We start from the raw sequence: 27,988 nt of genomic DNA on the forward strand, positions 1-27,988 counted from the left end.
GATTATGGCATAGGGTTTCACACAAGTGTGTTAAAATCTATTTAATCTGTTTTATTTAGAAATTCTTTAGTAAGTAATACTTAAAAGCTAAGTCTAGTTGTCTTATTTTAATTATGTATATAAAATATGGGGAGAAAATGGTATTGCACATGTCACCATTAATATCCGCACTATGAGGAGATTTGATGTAAAGTCCCAATTTTTTACGCACTTGCACATTAATTTTCTTTGTCCTTTCTTTGTTGTTCCTTTTCCATACAATCCATTATGTACAGTTGCACTAAATATTATTTGAGTAAGGCAAGATTTTATATCTCAGCAGTCTTTAAAATGACATTCAGGAGCAAAAGTTTTTCAATAGTCGTTTTAAATTCATTTAAAATATATTCATTTGAATATAATATTGGAATGGAATATAACTAATAACATTAAATTACATTGGAATATAACATTTAATAACAATAACTTAACTAATTAATTCAGTGTAACATTGATGTGGCAACTCTCTTATGCTCTGCTATTGCACCATTCTAATTTGTACATAGGTCACAAATAAAGCTATCCCTAGTAAAATTGGAGCACAACTCATGAGCCCACCTCCTGCGCTGCTCAACCCTAATCCAATCGGTGACTGAAAACAGGGGCAGAGATGCCAATTTAAAAGCTATCTCTTAAAAACGTAGCTAGCTATCTAGCTATATGACATAAAATGCTGTGTAAAATAGCTAGAAGGCTATAGAGTAAGATTAACTGTAAAGCTATCAGTCACTAGTAGAAACATTTACAACTGCAATTAAGTTACGCGATCTTTTTTTATGTATTTTACCTCAGACGATCTGGTAGTAAGGTTGCTAGCTAACACTCCTAGCAGCTTACGCTAACTAGCTAGCTGGCTAGCATTTACTGCTAGTGACGTTGCTAGCTAGCAAGTTAGCATAAAGTAGCGCTAACTGGGCTAGTCATTGTCTAAATGACAGGTAGAAACACATTCATAACCATAAAGGGGTAACTAGCCCCCAACACACTCATCCAACATATTGCTACTTTACTCAAACATTTTCTAAATGTTTCTCTCTAAACAGGTGGGTTATTTATCTTAAGGCTTTCCTACTTGTATATTTAAAAAAAACAATTATAGATCTAACTTCATTGGAATATATCTACAACTTTTTCAAAATTGCAAAAAAATGGATCAATCGTTTTGTTGAAATATCTCCAAAAGTTGTGATGACACAGATGACATTTTGTTGTTGTTGAGCAAGAGCAGTGACAGCCAGGGAAAGTGTTGGGTAAATAATTTGGTGACATCTTGTCTTAATGTGAATTACAGTGGGGATTCAGTGTGCAGCGTCCTCGCAACAGAGCCTTCAATCGCACGGGAGCATTGCGATTCCATTGAAATGAATGACATCCTGCGCAACGTAATGGAGTGCCTTTGGTTAATGTGAACGAGGCATCACAGTGACAATCTACTTGCAGAACAAATATGGCACTCAGGCTTTAGGACCGTGAATCCACCTTCTTGGTGGAGAGGGCCTATGCCGGCTCGAGCTGTCATATAGCCGGACGTTCGCATTCAGTTGGAGTTTCTGGCAGTGGCAAGAGCAATGCAAGACAAGGGGTGTAGCTGAGATAGAGAGTTAGAGGAAACCAGTTAAATATAACATCTAATCAGAATATAGCTTTGTATCTGTTTACAGGAAAGCGCACAGTGAACATGTCGGTGTTGGCGCTACAAGAGTACGAATTTGAGAGACAGTTCAACGAGGACGAAGCCATACGATGGATGCAAGAAAACTGGTAGATATAGTCTATGAAATATCATATTGATGTGGGGAGGATTGTTGGTGTATATGTGACATAATTTCCTCATCTTATTAATAGGAACAGGAAATGAATAAGAATAGCCTTATTCTGGATGCTGCTAACGTTAAGCTTGCAAATAGCTTATGTTATGGTCTGCTTAGGCTTTCCTATAATAAAAGCTCTTGCATAAACCCGCTAGAGGATCATCCGCACACACAGTAGCCTGCCCTATTCACAGCATATGCATATATAGGCATGGCTGTGAATTAGTTACAATGAATCAAGAAAGTGCCCATTGGTGCATAGCCTACCAACTGAACATAGCACCCTATTGTTAGGCTACATCTCGCTACAATTGCCTTGCCTTCTGATGTGACTTAAAGTGGTTTGCGTATGTAGAATGTTTATTTTAGGCATCAGATTCCAGGTATTCAAGGTGATGCGGTGCTGCTATTATCTGTCTCCTGACCAGATAATTCCATCCTCTTACATTTACCGCTGCCCAATAGCCCGTATTACAACCGATAGGCTATGAATGAAAGAAACCCCACATTGGTAGGCCGAGGGTTTGACAGAGGTAGACCGTTCGTTTATTAGCATACTGTTTTATCTAGTCTACCGTCCGTTGCGCTCCAAAAACAGATTACATCTAGACCTACAATACGCACAATATGCACAATACCGGCTTGGTGTCTGTAGTCTCGTTTCTCTAGCCAAACGGACAGAATAACTAAACAAACGTGTTCATTCATTGACACAGAACGCATCAGTGTCTGTGGCAATTGCCTTCCTAGCCTATACGTCTATGGTGCTAACCATTACAACCACATTCCTAAAGAAAATATGACCAAATTATAGCCAAACACTCAAAATAACGGCACTGCTTGGATAGGCTATATGTTCATGTTCTGGCCAAACCCTTAACATAGACATATGCTCACCAAAGACGGAGTAAAACCGTTATATATCCACCACAGACTGAATAATTTGGCTTGGTAATGCATATTGATGATGCAGGTGATGAGCACGGCCATAATCAGGTTATGCTCGATCTGCAATCACACCCTACTAATACAAGTGTCTAGCAAATAAATCACCATTATGTTTTTAAAAATTTTTTTTTATAACCTACTGTTATCCATGACCATCAGTGTCTAATTAGTCTCCTGAGTTTACCATTGTTGTAGCCTATGGGAGGTTACCACTCATGCATTGGTTATAAACTGACTTAAATGATGATCCAAGTATTTATACCTGTTGAAAAACCTTCAATGGACAGGTAAAAATCTAATTTGTAATGCAACAGCAGCATACACTAATGCCACATGCTGGTTTATGGGTAGGCTACAGAACTAGGAAGTACCAAAAATAAGTGTGGGAATTTATAATAGTAGAAACATTTATGTTGCAGTTAAAACACTTCCTTAAAAAAGGGCATTTTACCGGACATTTTACCGGGAGTCCAAATGTGTCCCTTTTCAGAATCAAGCCTGTGGAAACATTGTGCAGGAGCTGCCTATAAATTGGTGCTACCAATTGACCAATAGAAATTATCTTATGATGTCTGCTGACAGAGTGCTAGCCAATCACATCACAGCTGAGGATCTGGGCCCACTGTTCTGGGCAGCGTTTGCACTGCAGCAGGGATGTCTGCTCTGACAAGATCATATCACATGGTTCTGAGAGGAAATAACCACAACACAAATTCATGAGTGGTTAGTCATATTCACCCAAATTGACATTACACAATAGATATATGAACATGTTACATGTTTTGAGAGCTATGTTATAGAGTAGTGAACCTAGTTGTATATAGGTGCAGCCCTTAAGCATAAACTCCTAGAGAGAGAAATAAGCAATGAATGTTAACCAACCTGTTTCTTTCTCTGCCATACAGATACAATAACAATGCATTGTTTCATGTGTGATTGTCTGGCACATTTGAACTACCTTCAACCCTTGGGGCCCTATTCAATAAAACGAAATACCTTAATGACACTTTCTGATGCATGAACTCATCAAAAAAACTATTTCAAACTCTACAGCATTGTAATTTAAGCATGTGTTCTCACTATGCAGGTGACCTCCCTCTCTCTCTCATCACATTTCTTGAAAGGGCTGCTGTATGTTGAGGCCTACCAAAAACCAATGGGAAAGAGAGGAAAGGTTTAATGGTAGGCTGCTGTAGTCTATTGACTACTGTATGATGAAACGGATTCAGGGATGGCCTCTGTAGCTGCCAGTACTAACAAACTCAGGAAGTGCACCTTAGTCCAGCGAGGACAAAATCCCTGGGGAAAGTGAGGACAGATGATAAGCTCTTTTGGGAACGACTGCAAAGAATCAAGCTTACGCAAACCTTGCCTCATTGTTGTAACAAGGCTTGCTCTTTGCTATTGGGGTGTTCAATCCAAACGGGAGAAAAATGTCATGGTTGACTCAGCATGTCTGGAAATGGCATCTGGCCAGTCCAGGCTGATCTTCAAATCACTGTTACGGCTTCAGGGGACAGTGTGCTTAACTTGAAAAACAGCATTTAGCTATCCTCACATAATGGCTAATTAAACTACCCTTATTTGCCGTTAGCTCCTGCAAGTACCATCCCCCTCAGGACAAATGTTTTTGGTTGAGACTCAGTAAATTGATAAAATATCCCACTGGGCACACCACATCATTTCAAGGTGTATAATTGGGTAATATTTGGTTGAGATGTTGATCAATGAGATTACAACCACTCAAATGGGAATACAATGTCAGATATTTTGTTTATTAATACAACAGATTGTGACATCACTGTGCTTCATTTAATAGCACAACCACATGACCTGGATTGCAGTTGAGATTACATTAAAAGTACATGGTGCAAGTGATCAATGCCGTTCAAGATTCTGCACAGATTGTTACAGCAATTGTGAATTTGGGTCATGTAGAAATGTCCTTGTGTTCGAATGAAAAGCAATTTTTTTGTCCATTAAAATAACATAAAATGGATCAGAAATACAGTGTAGACATTGTTAATGTTGTAAATGGCTATTGTAGCTGGAAATGGCTGAATTTTTTTTTTTAATGTAATATCTACATAGGCGTACAGAGGCCCATTATCAGCAACCATCAGTCCTGTGTTCCAATGGCATGTTGTGTTTGCTAATAATGACCATCGTTATGTTTGGAGGAAAAAGGGGATGGCTTGCAAGCCAAAGAACACCATCCCAATCGTGAAGTGCGGGGGTGGCAGCATCATGCTGTGGGGGTGCTTTGCTGCAGGAGGGACTGGTGCACTTCACAAAATAGATGGCATCATGAAGGAAGGAAAATGTTGTGGATTTATTGAAGCAACATCTCAAGACATCAGTCAGGAAGTTAAAGCTTGGTCGCAAATGGGTCTTCCAAATGGACAATGACCCCAAGCATACTTCCAAAGTTGTGGCAAAATGGCTTAAGGACAACAAAGTCAAGGTATTGGGGTGGCCATCACAAAGCCCTGACCTCAATCCTATAGAAAATGTGTGGGCAGAACTGAAAAAGCGTGTGTGAGCAAGGAGGCCTACAAACCTGACTCATTTACACCAGCTCTGTCAGGAGGAATGGGCCAAAATTCACCCAACTTATTGTGGGAAGCTTGTGGAAGGCTACCCAAAACGTTTGACCCACGTTAAACAATTTAAAGGCAATGCTACCAAATACTAATTGAGTGTATGTAAACTTCTGACCCACTGGGAATGTGATGAAATAAATAAAAGCTGAAAGAAATCATTCTATCTACTATTATTCTGACATTTCACATTCTTAAAATAAAGTGGTGATCCAAACTGACCTAAGACAGGGAATTTTTACTAGGATTAAATGTCAGGAATTGTGAAAAACTGAGTTGAAATGTATTTGGCTAAGGTGTATGTAAACTTCCGACTTCAACTGTATGAGTGATAAAGTATGGTCACATTTTATTTGCTCTGTTAAACGTACCCTTTGGAATGACTTGGATAGCAACAGTGAATCTATTTATTTTTTAAGAGGAGATCTCTCAACAAGCATTCTCATAATAGCACATTGTAATAGAGACAAATATTATAGCTAAGCAGGACTGGGCTTGGTTAAAACCCTGGATGAGAAGACCAAATGGTAGCTGTAGATATAACAATTCTCCAGTAGGAGGTGTTGCCCAGCCTATTGTTTTTTTCTCTGATAGTGGATATAATGATCTGACGTTGTTTTAATATAGGTACAAATTCAACATATTGTCTATGTTGAAATTTGGTTACCATGATGACAATCCTGTGGTTAAAATGTAAACCTCAAAACAACAGTTTACTTTGACTTACATTGACAAATTATGTTGAAACAAAGATTGATTCAACCAGGTTGTGCCTAGTGGGATCCTTCCATTACAATCTCAGTCCTGGGCACATACAGCATTTTGGCAACATACACCTGTTCTTTTGGAGTTAGCCAACAAAGTGGCACTGTGACATTTTGATGATGCTTTGACATTAAACAGATTATTTCACAAGGTGACTTTGAGATCAGCGTTCAGTGCCAATAGGATGCACTTTGTGGATATAACTGAAAATAATTGGACATTCAAATGTCTCTATATTTTGAGGTTTATAAAGACGACACTGTTTGTTCTCTGTGTGGTCTTAAGTTATAAACCTGATGAGACATTGCCCAGTGAGAGAGAAAAATAGTACCAAGGGACTGTTTTTGCTCAGCATAGCGTTATTAACTATCACATTCCCTCCGGGCTCAAACCCTATAGCACCAGATCACCCTCTTCTAGAGGTGTGTGTATCAGCGGTTGGAACTGGTTCAGGGAACAGAACTGAACTGGAAAATAACAAACATTTTAAAGGAACAGAATCAGAACCGGGAATGAAAGTGATCTACAGTATACTGTTCTGGAACAGAACCGCTATTTTAAAAGCATGGGAACTAGTTAATAACGTTATTTTACGTTCTGGGCATTTTTTTTCCCAGTCCCACAAAAGATGCAAAAAAAGTACCTATGCAAAGCCCTCTCTGTCAATCAGTAACTTCTTCCAGTGTCTGCCTGCCAGCTGAAAATCTTTGCCAGTATGTGTGCGTGTAGTCTACCCGCCGTTCCCCTTCCGAAGCATAGCAGCAGCCTACTGATGTTACAATTGTGATTCAGAAGATGGGGAGAGAGATTTTATTTGTTATAGAAGAATGGATTAACTTTTTCAATGCTAGTTCGGGACAGTGGTGTTTATTCATGGATGCCAAGGGTAGCCAGGCTTCCCCAAAAAATGGACCAAGAAAAAAAGAAATAATAATTTATTTTTCGTCTCTCTGTGTTTCATAATTTTCCTTCAATTCGGAAGAGGCTGAATGTATCTCACCAGAGAAAGCATCCGAGCGAGCGAAAGAGCGCCCCTCTGTCTCTGTATGTGTAGGCCATCTATCTGATGCCGTCTGGTCAAAAAGAGTATGACATTGTTGCCGCCCATAGCATTGAATGCAAGGGAAGCCAGCGAGCATTTGGCCTCCCTTGATCATTTAAAAAATAAAATAATAGCCAATCAGCGTTGAGCAAAACTGAGTGAGCTCAACTGTAAATGGCCCTGGCGCACCAAAAAAAAGTGTAAAGGGAAGCCAGTTTGGATTTGGCTGCACTCCTATCACATCGCATTGCGAGAAATACTTAATTGACAGAAACAACTTGAATTGTTGCATCTCATTGTATTGTTGTCTTCTGGTGGCTAGCTAGCTAGCTAAAATTGTCCCTTTCTTAAATTAGCCATGGATGGAGATAGGGATTTGGACTTGTGGTTTTACTTAATTCTCCGTACTGGCCAGTGATTGTAACAGGGATTCTGATCCAACCATAAATTCATATATTGTGCCTCTGGACTGAGAGGATGGAAGTTCAAATCAAATCCAATTAAATGTTATTTGTCACATATGCCGAATACAACAGGTGTAGACCTTACAGTAAAATGCTTACTTACAAGCCCTTAACCAACAATGCGGTTTTAAGAAAAGTAAGAGTTTTTTTTTTTTTACTATATTTACTAAATAAACAAATATTTACTAAATAAACGAAAGTAAAAATTGTTTTACAAGTAACGATAAAATAACAATAACGAGGCTATATACAGGGGGTACCAGTACCGAGTGAATGTGCAGGGGTACAGGTTAGTCGAGGTAATTGAGGTAATATGTACATGTAGGTATAGGTAAGGTGACTATGCATAGATAATTGATAGTGAGTAGCAGCAGCGTAAAAAAATTATTTAAAAAAATTATTCTTATTTAACGGCCAATGCCAATAGTCCAGGTAGCCATTTGATTAGCTGTTCAGCATTCTTATGTCTTGGGGGTAGAAGCTGTTAAGAAGCCTTTTGGACCTAGACTAGGCACTCCGATACTGCTTGCCGTGCGGTACCAGAGAGAACAGTCAATGACTAGGGTGGCTGGAGTCTTTGGCAATTTTTAAGACCTTCCTCTGACACCGCCTGTTATAGAGGTCCTGGATGGCAGGAAGCTTAGCCCCAGTGATGTACTGGGCCGTACGCACTACCCTCTCTAGCACTTTGCGGTCGGAGGCCGAGCAGCTGCCATACCAGGCGGTGATGCAACCAGTCAGGAGGCCCTCGATGGTGCAGCTGTAGAACTATTTGAGGATCTGAGGACCCATGCCAAATCTTTTCAGTCTCATGAGGGGGAATAGGCTGCTAGGTGTCTGACCTCCTCCCTATAGGCTGTCTCATCGTTGTCGGTGATCAGGCCTACCACCGTTGTGTCGTCGGCAAACTTAATGTTGGTGTTGGAGTCGTGCTTGGCCACGCAGTTGTGGGTGAACAGGGAGTACAGGAGTGGACTAAGCACGCATCCCTGTGGGGCCCCTATGTTGAGGATCAACGTGGCAGATGTGTTGTTGCCTACCCTTACCACCTGGGGGCGGCCTATCAGGAAGTCCAGGATCCAGTTGCAGTGGGAGGTGTTTAGTCCTAGGGTCCTTAGCTTAGTGATGAGCTGTAGTCAATGAACAGCATTCTCACATAGGTGTTCCTTTTGTCCAGGTGGGAAAGGGCAGTGTGGAGTGCAGTAGAGATTGCATCATCTGTGGATCTGTTGGGGCAGTATGCGAATTGGAGTGGGTCTAGGGTTTCTGGGAAGATGGTGTTGTGAGCCATGACCAGCCTTTCAATATGTAGCTAGATGTAGAAGGCTAATGTTAACTAGCTAACGTTTCCCATGAAAGGAAGTAAGGCTAGCGAGCAAGCATTTTAGCCAGGTAGCCAAGGACAACAAAAAATAAAACCGGTACTGCATGACAGAGTCATAGACCGTTTAGGCAACATGAAAGAGAGGAGGATGGCATTGGCGTTTCTCTACCTGTAGGATGAGTCAACATGTTTTTTTCTACTTCATGAACACATATATACACACACACACACACACACACACACACACACAAATCAGAACAATGGACAGCCACATCATATTTAGCTTACGTTGATTGGACTAAATTGTTTTTGGTATCTTTTAGTTGTCACTTTATTAGACTATGCATAGGTGATTTGATGATGTTGAAATGGTGCTGGAATAGTGGAGGCAGCTCCTGTTTTCTTTGTGACTTGCGGCAACTCTCCGTGGTTCTATATTAATAGTTGTTTAGTGGTCCGAAAATGTCGTAAACATTAACTTGCTTGACCATGCTGTAGATCATGTAACTGTTTGCAACAGTGGTTGCTCTCCAGTATTGTGAACAAAGGTGCGGTTGAATTTATTCTGCCACTGTGTCTTCTTATTGTCTCGGCCTTAGGCCGGTGTCAAGACATGTTATAGAGCAAACACAATTATAACAAAACAGGTTTTAATATGGCTTTTTTTCTGGCTTGGCTTCCCCAGTGATTTTACCCACACACCGCTACTGGTTAGGGATACTATAGTTATCACATTTGACATTGGATTTATTGACTCCAAAAAGGTAAGACGTGTTTTTAATTCTGGTGCTGCTCTGCACACACAAGCTTGTTAGTTAGCTAGCTATCTCTGGTCCAACGTTAAGTCAACTCTGATGTTAAAAGACATTAAAATATCCTCCATAGAAGACGCTCCTCCGTAGGTATAATTCTGTGGGCCTAATTCAAATAATGCATGTCATAACAAGATGCCCAGCACTTCAAGCCAAGCCTCCTTCTCCTCCACCCTAACTCGCTCTCTCCCCACCCGCAAAATTTCAGTTGCCTCTTGTCACACAAACAACTCACTGAGCTATAGCTTGCCCACTCCATAGCAAGCTGCTCTATTCGCACTGCATGATTGGTGAAGTAATTTAATGTCAAGCTAAATGTAAAAAAAAGAAATGTTTTCAGAGGTACAGTGGGGAAAAAAAGTATTTAGTCAGCCACCACCAATTGTGCAAGTTCTCCCACTTAAAAAGATGAGAGAGGCCTGTAATTTTCATCATAGGTACACGTCAACTATGACAGACAAAATTAGATTTTTTTTCTCCAGAAAATCACATTGTAGGATTTTTAATGAATTTATTTGAAAATTATGGTGGAAAATAAATATTTGGTCAATAACAAAAGTTTCTCAATACTTTGTTATATACCCCTTGTTGGCAATGACACAGGTCAAACGTTTTCTGTAAGTCTTCACAAGGTTTTCACACACTGTTGCTGGTATTTTGGCCCATTCCTCCATGCAGATCTCCTCTAGAGCAGTGATGTTTTGGGGCTGTCACTGGTCAACACGGACTTTCAACTCCCTCCAAAGATTTTCTATGGGGTTGAGATCTGGAGACTGGCTAGGCCACTCCAGGACCTTGAAATGCTTCTTACGAAGCCACTCCTTCGTTGGCCGGGCGGTGTGTTTGGGATCATTGTCATGCTGAAAGACCCAGCCACGTTTCATCTTCAATGCCCTTGCTGATGGAAGGAGGTTTTCACTCAAAATCTCACGATACATGGCCCCATTCATTCTTTCCTTTACACGGATCAGTCGTCCTGGTCCCTTTGCAGAAAAACAGCCCCAAATCATGATGTTTCCACCCCCATGCTTCACAGTAGGTATGGTGTTCTTTGGATGCAACTCAGCATTCTTTGTCCTCCAAACACGACGAGTTGAGTTTTGACCAAAAAGTTCTATTTTGGTTTCATCTGACCATATGACATTCTCCCAATCCTCTTCTGGATCATCCAAATGCACTCTAGCAAACTTCAGACGGGCCTGGACATGTACTGGCTTAAGCAGGGGGACACGTCTGTCACTGCAGGATTTGAGTCCCTGGCGGCGTAGTGTGTTACTGATGGTAGGCTTTGTTACTTTGGTCCCAGCTCTCTGCAGGTCATTCACTAGGTCCCCCCGTGTGGTTCTGGGATTTTTGCTCACTGTTCTTGTGATCATTTTGACCCCACGGGGTGAGATCTTGCGTGGAGCCCCAGATTCGAGGGACATTATCAGTGGTCTTGTATGTCTTCCATTTCCTAATAATTGCTCCCACAGTTGATTTCTTCAAACCAAGCTGCTTACCTATTGCAGATTCAGTCTTCCCAGCCTGGTGCAGGTCTACAATTTTGTTTCTGGTGTCCTTTGACAGCTCTTTGGTCTTGGCCATAGTGGAGTTTGGAGTGTGACTGTTTGAGGTTGTGGACAGGTGTCTTTTATACTAATAACAAGTTCAAACAGGTGCCATTAATACAGGTAACGAGTGGAGGACAGAGGAGCCTCTTAAAGAAGAAGTTACAGGTCTGTGAGAGCCAGAAATCTTGCTTGTTTGTAGGTGACCAAATACTTTTTTTCCACCATAATTTGCAAATAAATTCATAAAAAATCCTACAATTTGATTTTCTGGAAAAAAAAATTCTCATTTTGTCTGTCATAGTTGACGTGTACCTATGGTGAAAATTACAGGCCTCTCTCATCTTTTTAAGTGGGAGAACTTGCACAATTGGTGGCTGACTAAATACTTGTTTCCCCCACTGTATAAAGGGAAGAAAGGAATGATATAAAACAGTGCTTTTTGTTTTATTCAAACCAGTTCAGAATTTAATTTGCTGGTCGGAACAGTGGAACGGAACAAAAAAAATAATGCTTCTGTTCGGAACGAAATGATTGAAAAATAATTTTGGTTAGGGCCGTAACCAGGGTTTAAGTTTTAGTGAAGTCTGGAGGTCCTCACTAAATCATATTTGTATTCCTAGGTATTACTAATCAACAGACATCAATGGAGCACCAATATGATCGCATTATCACATTCACATGAATTATTAGAATACTACTTATGATTCTGTATTAATATCAGTGATGTAGTGGTAAAAAAAAAAGGTGGGTAATGGGTAAACTATGAACTCCAGTGGGCGATTGCGATAAGACAAACATCCACCAATATAAACGAAAACGTATTACATTTTTCGAACTTAGCATTTTAATGTAGGCCTATAGGGAAGATCGGCCTTGTGGATATGTTCATATTAAAACATATGTTCGTTTTTATTTATTTTTTATAACTTGTTTGAAAAGATTAGTTCAGATCTTCTCAGGGGAACCCACATGGGGCCCCAACCCCAAGTTTCGGAACCACTGTACTAACCTCTCTCTGCTTGCTTCCTGTCTCTCTCTGTCTCCTCTGCTTCCTCCTGCATGCATTGCAGCCTGCCTCAGCCTTACCAGTTATTATGAGAACAGTTTTTTACTCCTGCTGAGGTAGGCTCCGTTTAACGTTAGCTTCTGACTTCATCCTAGCTGGCTAATACATAGCCGGAGCCCTTCAACGTTACTGCAATAGAAGTTTCTGCCGGCAGCTAGCCACCTGACTGATTGACACATCTATAAGCGACTATTTACCAGTTGTGCACTCATTCGCCAAGAGCCGTTTTTGTTTGTTTGGAGGATGTCTATAGACACGGCAGGTGTCGCAGGACGATTTTAGAATTGCATTTTGTCCGGCATCTCGCAAACACACTGTCAGCAGCTTCTCTAGTTGCTTGCTTGAACCGACTCCGAGCTAGGGTAGTTAATTTCACATATCTGGCCCTTTGCCTGTGCCACAAGAGGGCGAAGTTAGCCGTTTGAGAGGGTGGTGAATGTGCTGCTAAAGGTAAATCACATAACAAACAAACCATTGTTCATGATTCCACTCGTTCGCAAAGAGGCAGGCGCGACTAGAACTCAGTCAGATCAAGAATATAAGCGTTCTGAGCTTTGATTAACGCTGGGAGCAATATTTAGATGTTGATGCGTATTTTTTATTTTAAATTATTATGTACAAAATATATATTTGTATTGTATAATTTTTTTTTGAATTAGACCTTGGTGTCCTAATATGTAGTTACGGCCCTGGCCCCTGTGTGTGTGTGTGTGTGTGTGTGCATGTGTGTGTGCATGTGTGTGCGTGTCTAAGCAAGAGTGTAAGCATGTGTGTAAGCAAGAGTGTAAGCATGAGTGTATGGCTCTGTGCCAGCAAGTGTCCAAACAACGCACAGATCAGTCCATAATGTTGTGTACTTACATCACAGCTGGCTGGTCTCAATGTCCGACACATTGTGGCTGCCTGCCTCTGAAGTACACATATATTCCATTTACCTGCGGAGTCATTCCCAGTCACAGATGTCACCATTGCTCAGAGTCAGTGATGGTTGCTCAGGTTGTGTAGTGTATTCAGTTGTTGAAACCCTCAGTGGGCTTCCAAGCGATCGGACATCATCCTCTTGGGTGACTGCATATCATTGTAGGATCAGTTGTTTTGTGCAATTCTGAAGGAAGGGCTGTAGATCCCTACAAAGCGTGATGGGATAGATACCATGTTGGCTTATTGCGTGGACATACAATGAGAATACAAAACAATGAGAATACAAAACATTAAGAACACCTGCTCTTTTCATGACATTAACTGACCAGGTGAATCCAGGTAAAAGCTATGATCCCTTATTTATGTCACTTGTTAAATTCACTTCAATCAATGTAGATGAAGGGGAGGATGTTTAGGCCTTGAAACAATTGAGACATGGATTGTGTATGTATGCCATTCAGAGGGTGAATGGGCAAGACAAAAGATTTAAGTGTCTTTGAACAGGGTACGGTAGTAGGTGCCAGGCGCACTGGTTTCTGTCAAGAACTGCAACGCACATTGCTTATCTACCCAATTGTTTCAGACCTACAGGAGTTCCTAGGGGGAGTCTTTGGTCCATACCCAGTATTATATTGCCATCACATTCCAACTTCCTATGGAACCTTCCTCTCCCCTCAGTAGCTAATACTACATCGTCACTGATTGTGACTTTCTGACAAAGGTTAGAATTTTCCTTTCGCAAAGGTTAGGCCAGCTAGCTGGTCCCAATGAGTTATGGTATCGACTTCTGGGAGGGATGTTTTACATGCTGCTTTTCCCAGAAGGACAGGATGCAATGATGGTGATTGCTGCTGACTGCATCGACCCAGAGCCCACCTCTGGCTTGATGTTGTCACCCAGCAACTCATCTGGATGGGGGAGACATAGAGGGAGATGTGGGGTGAATTTGCCATCTTGTCAAAGTGTCAGCTGATAGTCAGGATGCAGACGGAGGAAAGAGCAGTCATTCCATTGTATTTTATCAAACAGCTTTTGCAGAGGCAGATATTCATTTTCCACCTGCCAGTGTATCACATTAAATGTGTTTTTGCATTTGCGCAAGTGGCCATGAGGTGAAATATACATCTAATTTGCACTGCTCACCTTGCATATTTTTATTCGCTAAATGCAATAGGTCTCATTCAAACCTTTGCAAACCTTTCATTCTCTTTCTACTATAAATAAACCAGCCACTCACCATTACACTTTAATCCCTTAACAAGCTGAAACGATTATCTGCCACAGCCAAACAAAATAATTTGCCTTGTTGTACAGTTATTATCAGCTCAACTGAAATAGGCAGTGTAACTAACAGTGTACATTTTAAATGTATCATTATCAAACACCAGATGCATCAAACACTTTGCGTTCTGGCAGAAGTCATTAATTGTCAATGGAGCAGTCTGCAGCGCTACATTGGGGGTGCCACACTTGGCTGCGGTGTATCGCATGTGTTCAATATTTTCAACTTGTGTGTTGCTTTACCGTGCAGTGGTACAAACAGAACTACACACACACAGACTCCAACTAGCTACCTTTTAGCGAGTTGAAAACAAAGCACATGTGCATCAAGGACGGACATCCAGCAAAACAAAACGCATATGCATCTGGTGGACATCGGGCATCAGGATTGTTCTTACCGGACTGTCTAATCTGTTATATCCAGGGCTTATTTATATCTTGGCCTTATGTAGCACTTTGTTACAGAACCGAACGTTTGGCGTACCTCAGGGGTATGGCTTGACCCCACTACTGATTCCCCTGCTACTGTGCAACCTACAAACAACTAAAGCAAGCCAGGGAACAAGGCCATTCACCCTGAACTGAGTCGCTATACTGTGAAGGCAGCTCTCAGACCGAACACACACTCATCCTCAAAGGCAGTGTTACGTAAGGGGTGAAATCTCCCGCTCCAGCTAATACAGATCCAAGTTACACATCAGGTTTGCCAGTAGCTTTGACCAACACAGCTAGGGAGAGGGAAAGGGCCACAAGGGCGACTAGCCTAGTTATTGTGAACTGATAACACTGGGTTGGCCCAACCATTAGAAGATGCATGCAGATCTAGTCAGCAATATTGAAAGACTCCTTTTGCATTAGAGAAGTTGAGTCAAATAGTTCCTGCCATGGTCCAGTATCTTCAGGGAAGATTTGTTTAGAGATCTGTCCACACTTTCCCTATCTAATCTCTCTCCACTTACACTGTTAAATATTTACAGAGCGAGATACCTATTGCAATGATTTTTCAAACAAGCCCTAAGCCAGGGGACATATTATTCCACAAGTAAGTGCAAAGAGGTACAATATTGTGCGATCCTACATTATGATTATAACCAGGCGCAGTCATTAGTTCTGTGGCCTCCTTCATATTAAAAGTCATCAACGTTTTATTAATATTTATAGCTCACGCCACTAGCTAGCTCTGTTTGGCAGGATGACCTGATACATGGTGCAGACATAGGAGAAAATGAGATCCCCCGGCAGGCCGCCACTGCTTTGCTCGCTCTATCAGAAAGCATTAGGTCAGCCCCTAATGTTTGCTTAGCTCCAGCAGAGGCTCTGGTACACACTTGGCCACCGCCCAGCGATAAGGGAATGCATGGGAGCTGGCTTGCTCTCCACGGATGCTGATGATGACTGGCAATAGGAGGAGATCTGTTGGATAGCTCTCAGGGATGTGAGAGGTACAATATAATAATGAAGAAAAAGGGCTACAACTCCATTTAAAGCATAGGAACATTTCATGAAATATGTCTAATTTCAGGAAATAAAATCACATCTCTTGAAATCCCACTCATGGTTTTGTTTGAAGCCTCAATGTTCCACATTTGCTGTATGTGATGTTTATTATTTTCACAGTGATTATTCGTTTTGAATCACTGTTAGGCTGTGCTTTAAACCGCCAATGAAGCTGAGGTGAATCGTAAAGGTATTTTCAACAAATCTCAGCTAGAAGAATAAAGCAAGGTTTCAGAATGCGCAGAGTGTGAGAAGTCTCTTCTGATTGCACTACTGTACTTGTAACAGTAGTACTCCTTCTCCTGATACATTGTGCCATCGTAATTAGTCAGGAACAGCATTCATAGTGTAGAGTTTCCTGTTTTCCAAATAGCATTGCATTTACATATTAGCAGACACTCACTGCTGGGTTTTTTGACACCAAACTGAGTTTTCATCTAAATATATCCTGTCTCAGGTAGATTTGTGGTTCATTATTGTCAGATGGAAGTAAATAACAAATAAATCAGTTGTGAAGAAATGAGTCCAGTGCCAAGAGTCTAATGTCTTGGATTTGATTGAAGTGCATAAATCTTGTTTCAGGTGAAGATAAATCTCTTGGATTAGTACACCATCTCTGATGTTATCATTCAGAGACGATTGCATATCTCTGACTATAACCCTCCCTGACAGAGCTTCTCTGTTAGAAGTCGCTTAGAGGCACAGATCTAGGATAAACTTATACTCCCCCAATCATGACCTTAACTATTAAAGAGCCACTCAACATGCCGATTGGCTCGTTTGTTTTTCTGTTGCTCATTAGAAAAATTAGATTTCAGTCTTGGAGGTGTGTTTCCTGACTGATTCCGCATTTGGTTAATGTTTGTCCCCCATGAGACACTGTAGACACGGAAGCCTATTTCACTTCCTCAAAATCCCCAGAATGAATCTAAGATAACTCAATAATAAATGTTTATGTTTTTGCCGAGGATGTTTTAGTTGCGCAATTTTACATCTAACTAACTTGGTGCAATATTTCTCAAGTAAAAACATTTGCGCTGTGTTGTCTTATGTGTGCAAGGTCTGTCTCACTGTCTATGCTATTGGATAGAGAGCAATCACCGTAGCTGTTCACCCCATGTTAGTGGGCAAATGTACATTGTCAAATCAAAACTCAACCTTAATTTAACCGTTGTGACGCATGGATGTACCAAACTCCATTTTAGATGAGACTGACTTTATGACTAAACTTATCCTATTTACACTTTGTAGTCTGTTTCGACACTAGAATAACTGTTTCTGACTCATATCGAAGCCACAAGCCGTTTTCAAAGGGATTCATTGCTTTTTAAAGGCAGTCGGACTTTAACATGCAAAACTGACCATAGATCAGCATATAGGTGATGACCTCTGACCCCTAGACCTAGGTATAGAGAGGCAGCAAGAGACACTTTCAGCCCCCAGCCCCTATCCGAAGCTCCGACGTGAATGCCCTTGCCACATGCAGGTACTACGAGGCGTGGAGGCATGATGTGAATTCACACTGACGTCTCAAATTCATTTCCATTCCTGGAGGCATAACTTGGCCACAGCTGGCCCGATCGAGCATTTGTCAACTTTTGAACATGCCCCAGGTTTTCTCCGACCTTTGTGGGTTTTACCCCATGTTATTGTACCTCATTCAGACCGTACTCTGTAGGGCTTTACACACTACTGAGACAAACCAAGCTGAACCAAACCAAGCTTTACTGTGCTGACCTGGTTTAGCATCCACCATAGTTGCTGGGAACTGTGCTGAATAGGATCGCGTGAAAAGAAAAGATCAGAACCAGCACAGTTTGGTTTGGGTTTGGTATGATGGTGTGAACAGGGTATTTGGTCCTCTACTTCCTAGTATCCACATCTCTGAAGCTTCAACTGTACTGTTCTGAGGAATCCATTTACTGTATCATTGTGACCTTTAACCTTTTTGGCTGTGAAGACAGTGTCTGGGGAATGTGGGTTTGTTGTTCGTCTGGAATTCGCTCTGCCTCACTATAGGACGCTTACTCAGACTCTCTCCATTCTTCACCCTTGTTTATTTGCATCGAAACAATGATGTCATTCTGCGCTCAGAACTGTGCTATCATTGTGTTAAAGCAGCTTCTTTGGACTTTCACTGCACTGCTTTGTCCTTTGTTCAATCAGTTATCAAGCCTGCAAGCAAACACAGATGATGGGGAGCACTAGCAGTTTGATTATTTGCATTTTGCACAAAGGGTTACTCGTTGTCAACAACAGTAATGTTCTTTCAGGATATTGTTCAGGGTGAGGTTGTTCAGAAGTGTTAGTTCTGGTCAACACAGGCTAGTGAGTGTCCCTATAGGAAGTTAGGATCTATTATGTTTCTATAATGTTAGATTTACTTTGTTTGCCCATTTTTTTTAACCTTTCTTCCTTCACTTCAAAGCAAATATACTGATAAGTGTTGGTCCCATGTTTCATGAGCAGAAATAAAAGATCCCCGAAAGTTTCCATACTCACAAAAAGCGTATTTCTCTCACATTCTGTGCACAAATTTGTTTACATACCTATTAGTGAGTATTTCTCCTTTGCCAAGATAATCCATCCACCTGAAAGGTGTGGCATATCAAGAAGCTGATTAAACAGCATGATCATTACACAGGTGCACCTTGTGCTGGGGACAATAAAAGGCCACTCAAAAATATGCAGTTTTGTCACACAACACAATGCCAAAGATGTCTCAAGTTTTGAGAGCTGTTGCCAGAGAATTGAATGTTAATTTCTCTACCATAAGCAGCCTCCAACGTCATTTTAGTGAATTTGGCAGTACGTCCAACCGGCCTCACAAACGCAGACCACGTGTAACCACGCCAGCCCAGGACCTCCAAATCCGGCTTCGTCACCTGCGGGATCATCTGAGACCAGCCACAAGGACAGCTGATGAAATTTAGGAGTATTTCTGTCTGTAATAAAGCCCTTTTGTGGGGAAAAACATATTCTGATTGGCTGGGATGGCTCCCCAGTGGGTGGGCCTGACACCCAGGGCTGTGCCCCTGCCCAGTCATGTGAAATCCATAGATTAGGGACTAATTTATTTATTTCAATTGACTGATTTCCTTATATGAACTGTAACTCAGTAAAATCGTTGAAGTTGTTGCATGATGCGTTTATATTTTTTTCAGTAGATCTAACCAGAATCAGATATAGTACCCAAATGTAAACCTCCCTACTTCCAATATGCTATGTACCTCTGGTTCAGGGAAAGATGATGTTAGGGGTTATGTGGGGCAAAGTGCATTGACAAGAAAGGGTGCATGATCTTGCTTAGCCCTATAATGCTTCTGGGAATTGGGTCTGAAACACTTTTTATAAGGATGGCCAGGGCAAAGTAGGTGGAGGTATGAATGGGATTTTAGGTAATATTCCTGCATTGCATTGACAAATTAAAAGACAACTCCAATCTGGCCAGGGGGAATGACAGGGAGGCTGAGAGGCAAATGCCTATGCTATCATAGAGTTAGAGAACTCAAGCATAATGACAAGCCACATTTTCCTCCTCAATATATCATCATTACCCTAAATAAGCTTTCTCCTTTTCCCTCTCTTCAGCCATTTTTCACAGGGAAGCGAAGTCAAAAAAATAAGCACTTCTCCTGTTTTTAAGTTCTTGTAGACCTACCTAGTCAGCTGAAAAGAGCAAGAAATAATGCCGTTGTCACTATATGAAGCTGAGGTTGCAGAATGGAGAAGGGGAGTTATCTCTAGGGTTTTGGTTATAACATATGGGAGCCCAAAGTCTGGGTTCCTCTTGGTTTATAGTTAACATCACTTTGTTATATATAGTAATGTATTGCATAAGCTGCATCATCAGCCACCCAAATGTGATTGATTAGACCTCAAGTCTCATTCTGAGCCCACTGGGACCAAACAAATACATCTTGCTTTGAAACGTTGCTTTATTTTGGCCCACTCAACATCTAACCCCTCAGATGATAACGCTGAGCACTTCAGTATGTAGATCATTTAGATCTGAACTGGCCAGGTGGTGTTTCAGCTGGTATTCAGTGCTCCATGTGGAATTAATGGAGTAGTCTACTCCAAAATCAAAGTTTGTCAGATGCTTTTGTAATACCCCAAAAATGATCTAATGTTGCGCTACTGTATATTTTATACTGTGTATTTTAGGCCATCTGTTATTACATTATTTGACACTAGTAAGTGCTGATTATGTTCCCCAAACTCCATTCTTCCTTTACAGGAAGAAGTCCTTCCTCTTCTCGGCCCTCTATGCTGCCTGCATACTCGGTGGCCGCCATGTGATGAAACAGAGGGAGAAATTCAATCTGAGGAAACCGCTGGTGCTATGGTCCCTCACCCTCGCAGTGTTCAGGTAAGAGGGCAGACATTACAACACTGCACCAGTGAATGCACATACTGTAAGCTTCTTGTGGCCTTAGGTATAGCTACCTCTTAAAGGAACAGTCAGGATAGTTTAGAGTAAAGAAGTCATGCTGCCAGTTTTCAGAATTACTTACTCAAACAACGATGCTGCACAAACATTGCTGTGGCAAGAGAGACTGGAGAGAGACTGGAGAGAGACTGGAGAGAGACTGGAGAGAGACTGGAGAGAGACTGAATACCAGAGTCCTGGGGAGTGACTGTATACCAGAGTCCGGCGGAGTAACTGTATTCCCGAGTCCTGGGGGTTCACTTACAGCATTCTACTCTCTCTCTTTCCTTCGTTTTCTCTTTCTTTCTTGTCCAGTATATTTGGTGCTGTCCGCACTGGAAGCTACATGACATACATTCTGATGACTAAAGGGCTCAAGCAGTCGGTGTGTGATCAGAGTTTCTACAACGGGCCGGTCAGCAAGTTCTGGGCCTACGCCTTTGTGCTCAGTAAAGCACCAGAATTGGGTAAGTTGACTGTTACTATTTCTACTATTTCTACTACTACTACTACTACTACTTATCCTCATCTATAATGCATGAATATGTTTTACATGTGGCTTTTTCTGTCCATAGTGTCCATTGTGGTTAGAAAGGTTTATGAGACTGTGGTATTGGACATACTGTATAGTATGTTGAGATAATACCCATGAAATATCTCTGCTCCCATTGGCTGAAAAAATCCACCAGTGGATTGGCACACAGATCTTTAGGCATGAAGATGAATGACATGTTCGATTATCTTTTCTGTCCTCAATGACCTCAGAGACAGGCGTGCCATCTCACCCTAACGGGTCCTAGTTTTAGTGACCTTTCCCTTGTTCCCAGAGTCTGGCCTTTTTGTGTCTGGGAATCCATTTTCTGCCTGTGTGGCCCTTTTGTTATTGCCCAGTCCTGCTGTCACTGGTGCTCCACACCCTGTCAGCTCTGAGTACGATGCCCAGAGCAGGAGCCCCCTCTCAGGGGCACAAGGAGGGGGATAGAAGCCCCTACCCCTAACCTGGCTCTAGCTCTCTGGTTGGGTGGAGTCCAAACCTGCTGGCCCAAGCACTCATCGCTGTCACTGAGGTGTATGGGGGAGAGAGAGAGTTAGAGAGAGAGTTAGAGAGAAAGACTGAGAGAGTTAGAGAGAAAGACTGAGAGAGTGAGAGAGAAAGACTGAGAGAGAGACTCAGAGAGAATGATGCTGTACAAACACACTCTCACACACAGACTGAATCCTCTGGTAGTGTTCCACTGTCGAGCAGTGGGTTCACCAATTAGACCGGTATGGTATGATAAGAGATAAGGTCACCTTGAATGCATTGCATCTACAGTGGGGGGAAAAAAGTATTTAGTCAGCCACCAATTGTGCAAGTTCTCCCACTTAAAAAGATGAGAGAGGCCTGTAATTTTCATCATAGGTACACGTCAACTATGACAGATAAAATGAGAAAAAAATTTCCAGAAAATCACATTGTAGGATTTTTAATGAATTTATTTGCAAATTATGGTGGAAAATAAGTATTTGGTCAATAACAAAAGTTTCTCAATACTTTGTTATATACCCTTTGTTGGCAATGACACAGGTCAAACGTTTTCTGTAAGTCTTCACAAGGTTTTCACACACTGTTGCTGGTATTTTGGCCCATTCCTCCATGCAGATCTCCTCTAGAGCAGTGATGTTTTGGGGCTGTCGCTGGGCAACACGGACTTTCAACTCCCTCCAAAGATTTTCTATGGGGTTGAGATCTGGAGACTGGCTAGGCCACTCCAGGACCTTGAAATGCTTCTTACGAAGCCACTCCTTCGTTGGCCGGGCGGTGTGTTTGGGATCATTGTCATGCTGAAAGACCCAGCCACATTTCATCTTCAATGCCCTTGCTGATGGAAGGAGGTTTTCACTCAAAATCTCACGATACATGGCCCCATTCATTCTTTCCTTTACACGGATCAGTCGTCCTGGTCCCTTTGCAGAAAAACAGCCCCAAAGCATGATGTTTCCACCCCCATGCTTCACAGTAGGTATGGTGTTCTTTGGATGCAACTCAGCATTCTTTGTCCTCCAAACACGACGAGTTGAGTTTTTACCAAAAAGTTCTATTTTGGTTTCATCTCCCAATCCTCTTCTGGATCATCCAAATGCACTCTAGCAAACTTCAGACGGGCCTGGACATGTACTGGCTTAAGCAGGGGGACACGTCTGGCACTGCAGGATTTGAGTCCCTGGTGGCGTAGTGTGTTACTGATGGTAGGCTTTGTTACTTTGGTCCCAGCTCTCTGCAGGTCATTCACTAGGTCCCCCCGTGTGGTTCTGGGATTTTTGCTCACTGTTCTTGTGATCATTTTGACCTCACGGGGTGAGATCTTGCGTGGAGCCCCAGATTCGAGGGACATTATCAGTGGTCTTGTATGTCTTCCATTTCCTAATAATTGCTCCCACAGTTGATTTCTTCAAACCAAGCTGCTTACCTATTGCAGATTCAGTCTTCCCAGCCTGGTGCAGGTCTACAATTTTGTTTCTGGTGTCCTTTGACAGCTCTTTGGTCTTGGCCATAGTGGAGTTTGGAGTGTGACTGTTTGAGGTTGTGGACAGGTGTCTTTTATTCTGATAACAAGTTAAAACAGGTGCCATTAATACAGGTAACGAGTGGAGGACAGAGGAGCCTCTTAAAGAAGAAGTTACAGGTCTGTGAGAGCCAGAAATCTTGCTTGTTTGTAGGTGACCAAATACTTATTTTCCACCATAATTTGCAAATAAATTCATAAAAAATCCTACAATTTGATTTTCTGGAGAAAAAAAATCTCAATTTGTCTGTCATAGTTGACGTGTACCTATGGTGAAAATTACAGGCCTCTCTCATCTTTTTAAGTGGGAGAACTTGCACAATTGGTGGCTGACTAAATACTTTTTTTCCCCACTGTATATGTTAAGTTTTCCTGTATAACCTGTAGCTGAGATGTCTGATGTAAGTGGGCCCCATTTCACAGAGCAAAGCTGAAAAATGTTCCCAAAGCTTTAAAACTGATACACCCTGGAGACTGCTCTGCTTTAAAACAGATACACCCTGGAGACTGTTCTGCTTTAAAACAGATACACCCTGGAGACTGTTCTGCTTTATAACTGATACTTACAGAATAAACATTCTGAGAACCCTCAGTGCATTTATCTGGGATTAAATTAAATGTATTAAACACTGTAAATATTTATTTGGGTCCTTGCTTTGTCTTATCACTCCTAAATGTTGTCATCACAATCTTTTAACATTGATTTACCAAGAACATGATGGTATTAGAGCAGTGGTTCCCAAACGGTGGGGCGAGGGGTTGAAATGGGTAATGTATCATCAGTTCCTCTTGTCATGTTAGTCATTGCATACCTTAGAGAGGAGAGCTATTTATAACTTGTCAGAAATGTCCAGATCAACTAGCCCATGTCAGCTAATGTTTTTTTATTTGGATTTTTTAGCCCATATATATTGTTGTAATTTCTGTGGAAAAGTTTGGGAACCCCTGTATTAGAGGATAACACTTAAATAGCACTTAATGCTAGTAATAAGTGTTACCTGAAATTGATGACTTACTGTGTAAAGGTGTGCACTTTTGTTCCTTTCCATTTGTAACTCTGACATTCTCTCTCTCTCTCTCTCTCTCTCTCTCTCTCTCTCTCTCTCTCTCTCTCTCTGACATGACATTATCTCTCTCGGTCTCTGACATTCTCTCTCTCTCTCTCTCTCTCTCTCTCTCTCTCTCTCTCTCTCTCTCTCTCCACACCCGCCATGCAGGTGACACCCTGTTCATCGTGCTGCGGAAGCAGAAGCTCATCTTCCTCCACTGGTACCATCACATCACTGTTCTGCTCTACTCCTGGTACTCCTACAAGGACATGGTGGCTGGCGGCGGCTGGTTCATGACCATGAACTACCTGGTCCACGCCGTCATGTACTCTTACTACGCCCTGAGAGCGGCCGGCTTCAAGGTCTCAAGGAAATTCGCCATGTTCATCACGCTCACGCAGATCACCCAGATGCTGGTGGGCTGCGTGGTGAACTACCTGGTTTACTCGTGGATGCAGCAGGGTCAGGAGTGCCCGTCTCACGTGCAGAACATTGTGTGGTCCTCACTCATGTACCTCAGCTACTTTGTGCTCTTCTGTCAGTTCTTCCATGAGGCCTACATTGACAAGACCAAGAAGGCCGCCGCAGCTAAAGCAGAAGCCGCCGCCGCAGCCGCTAGGAAGACCCAGTAGACTCATTTGAGAGGGAAAGAAAGAAGGGAGACTGATGGACACGAGACGCGAGGACCAATGACTGAGGAGATGGGGACAATTATCGGCAAATGGATGGATGGATGATGGACGGATGGGTGGAGGAATGAAAGAGGGAGGGTGGTTGGGGGTAGAACACGAGGGAACAAAAGGCGGGACTGCTGTCCATTTGTGCTTGAGCATACTACTAATGCACAGATGTAAAATCCTTCACTTTGACGGAGGTGCCATCTCTAGAGAGCTGCACTGAGGAAGGAAGCACTACTCACCAAGGCGACAAACAGTCAGTGTGTCCATCACCTGATGTTTCTTTGGCTCCCACTTGATTCTCCATATTTATGGGACAGTTAATTTTATACCAGATAAAGGAAGTACATCTACTTGAAAAGGTGTTACTTGATAAATAGGAAATGTATTGGTACTTATGAAGAATGAGGTGACTTAAATGTACTATTGAAACCATCTAGGTGTTTTTTGTCAATGTCTTTTCTTCATCGTTCTTTGCTTTTCTGGTTTTTGTCGAATTGTTTTAGACACTAGGAGTGTGTGAGAGGTAGACTTTTGTGTGACGGCTGCTGTGTGTTCGGTGGATGATTTGTGCCGATGGAACGAATGACACTAACTTCTGTATCCATCATTGCAACACGATATTTTCTCAGGTTTTAGGTTTCTCTAAATTTTTTCATATTATATGCATATCATCTTGATAAAGATCTTGATTAAGATCAGATATGGGCTTAAACGATGCCAAAAGGCATCAAAGGGGAAGGCTGCTTAGTTACATACAAACATCTGATCTGAAGGCCCAGTGGAGAAAATGAATCATGTGACCACACTGTATGTGTGGCATTATGGGAAACGGAGTCTGACAGTGATCTGTTCACCTGCCAGTAATGACCTTACAAAGTCGCAGACCACATTTGAAAGCGAGACGCTATACATTTCCAAAGACTTTAACGAAAGAAACGGTCACGGAAAAAGGCCTCAAGACCGGTGGACATTGAAGTGAATTGAATTTAAAACATATTTACAGTACCAGTCAAAAGTTTGGACACACCTACTCATTCAAGGGTTTTTCTTTATTTTTACTATTTTCTACACTGTAGAATAATAGTGAAGACATCAAAACTATGAAATAACACATGGAATCATGTAGTAACCAAGAAAGTGTTAAACAAATCAAAATATATTTTATAGCCACCCCTCGCCTTGATAACAGCTTTGCACACTCTTGGCATTCTCTCAACCAGATTCACCTGGAATGCTTTTCCAACAGTCTTGAAGGAGTTCCCACATATGCTGAGCACTTGTTGGCTGCTTTTTCTTCACTCTGCCGTCCGACTCATCCCAAACCATCTCAATTGGGTTGAGGTCGGGGGATTGTGGAGTCTAGGTCATCTAATGCAGCACTCCATCACTCTCCTTCTTGGTAAAATAGCCCTTACACAGCCTGGATGTGTGTTGGGTCATTGTACTGTTGAAAAACAAATGATAGTCCCACAAAGCCCAAACCATATGGGATGGCGTATCGCTGCAGAATGCTGTGGTAGCCACGCTGGTTAAGTGTGCCTTGAATTCTAAATAAATCACAGACAGTGTCACCAGCAAAGCACCCCCACACCATAACACCTGCTCCTCTATGCTTTACGATGGGAACTACTCATGCGGAGATCATCCGTTCACCCACACCGCGTCTCACAAAAACACGGCAGTTGGAACCAAAAATCTACAATTTGGATTCCAATTTCTTGACCCAAGCAGGTCTCTTCTTATTATTGGTGTCCTTTAGTAGTGGTTCCTTTGCAGCAATTCGACCATGAAGGCCTGATTCACACAGTCTCCTCTGTACAGTTGATGTTGAGATGTGTCTGTTACTTGAACTCTGTGAAGCATTTATTTGGGCTGCAATTTCTGAGGGTGGTAACTCTAATGTTCTTATCCTCTGCAGCAGAGGTAACTCTGGGTCTTCCATTCCTGTGGCGGTCCTCATGAGAGCCAGTTTCATCATAGCGCTTGATGGTCTTTGCGACTGCACTTGAAAAAACTTTCAAAGTTCTTGAAATGTTCTGGATTGACTGACCTTCATGTCTTATAGTAATGATGAACTGTCATTTCTCTTTGCTTATTTGAGCTGTTCTTGCCATAATAGGGACTTGGTCTTTTACCAAATAGGGCTATCTTCTGTATACATGAAGGTCAGTCAATCTACCTTGTCACAACACAACTGATTGGCTCAAACGCATTAAGAAGGAAAGAAATTCGACAAATGAACTTTTAAGAAGGCGCATCTGTTAATTGAAATGCATTCCAGGTGACTATCTCATGAAGCTGGTTGAGAGAATACCAAGATTGTACAAAGCTGACAAGGCAAAGGCTGGCTATTTGAAGAATCTCAAATATAAACTATATTTTGATTTGTTTAACACTTGTTTGGTTACTACATGATTCCATATGTGTTATTTCATAGTTTTGATGTCTTCACTTTTATTCTACAATGTAAAAAATAGTACAAATAAAGAAAAACCCTTGAATGAGTAGGTGTGTCCAAACTTTTGACTGGTAGTGTATGTTAAGAAAAAAAAACATGCAATTGTCAAAATTCTATGTTATAACTTTAAGTAACTTGTGTCTTTTAATGGTGTCTGTCATGTTCTTGTGCGTTCACACTGTATCATTGTTGCTAAAGAACCAAGAGTACAAACAAGGAGTGTTATTCCGCCTACGGTGTCATGTCTGCTTATTTTCATCTCAGCAACCACTGTTTTGGCATTGGCATCACAGATACCATTCACTCCCTATCAATTAGTAATTGTCAGTTAAGGTGAAGAGTACAAATCAAGGGGAAATCATGCCACAGCTGTTAGCAGCTTGTATGTTATTGGAGTTTATTCACAGTGTGCAGAGAAGGTGTGTGTGTGCATGCACGTGTGTGAGAGCTGCATGTGTATGAGAGTGTGTGAGAAAGAGAGCTTTTGCACCTCATCTATTTTGCATATTGTTATTTTTCTTAAAGGTCCAATGCAGCTGTTTTTATCTCGATATCAAATCATTTCTGGATAACAATAAAGTACCTTACTGTGATTGTTTTCAATTAAAATGGTCAAACATAAACGAAAATAGCTTCTTAGCAAAGACCAATTTCTCAAGCAAGAATTTTGCTAGGACTGTCTGAAAACAAGCTGTTATGG

The 27,988-nt window shown here is 41.7% G+C and overlaps 1 protein-coding gene across 1 annotated transcript; it reads left to right on the forward strand.

Moving 5' to 3' along the window:
• Positions 1 to 1,572: 1,572 nt before the first annotated feature.
• On the forward strand, positions 1,573 to 27,520 carry elovl6 (ELOVL fatty acid elongase 6). Its single transcript, XM_084150593.1, has 4 exons — positions 1,573 to 1,800; positions 20,364 to 20,495; positions 20,871 to 21,022; positions 24,319 to 27,520. Exons 1-4 carry the CDS (start codon positions 1,718 to 1,720, stop codon positions 24,780 to 24,782), a joined length of 831 nt encoding a protein of 276 aa, XP_084006719.1. The 5' UTR covers positions 1,573 to 1,717; the 3' UTR covers positions 24,783 to 27,520.
• Positions 27,521 to 27,988: the final 468 nt, after the last annotated feature.

This window comes from Coregonus lavaretus (genome assembly GCF_964263955.1).
Source record: "Coregonus lavaretus genome assembly, chromosome: 32".
Classification (NCBI taxonomy): domain Eukaryota; kingdom Metazoa; phylum Chordata; class Actinopteri; order Salmoniformes; family Salmonidae; genus Coregonus; species Coregonus lavaretus.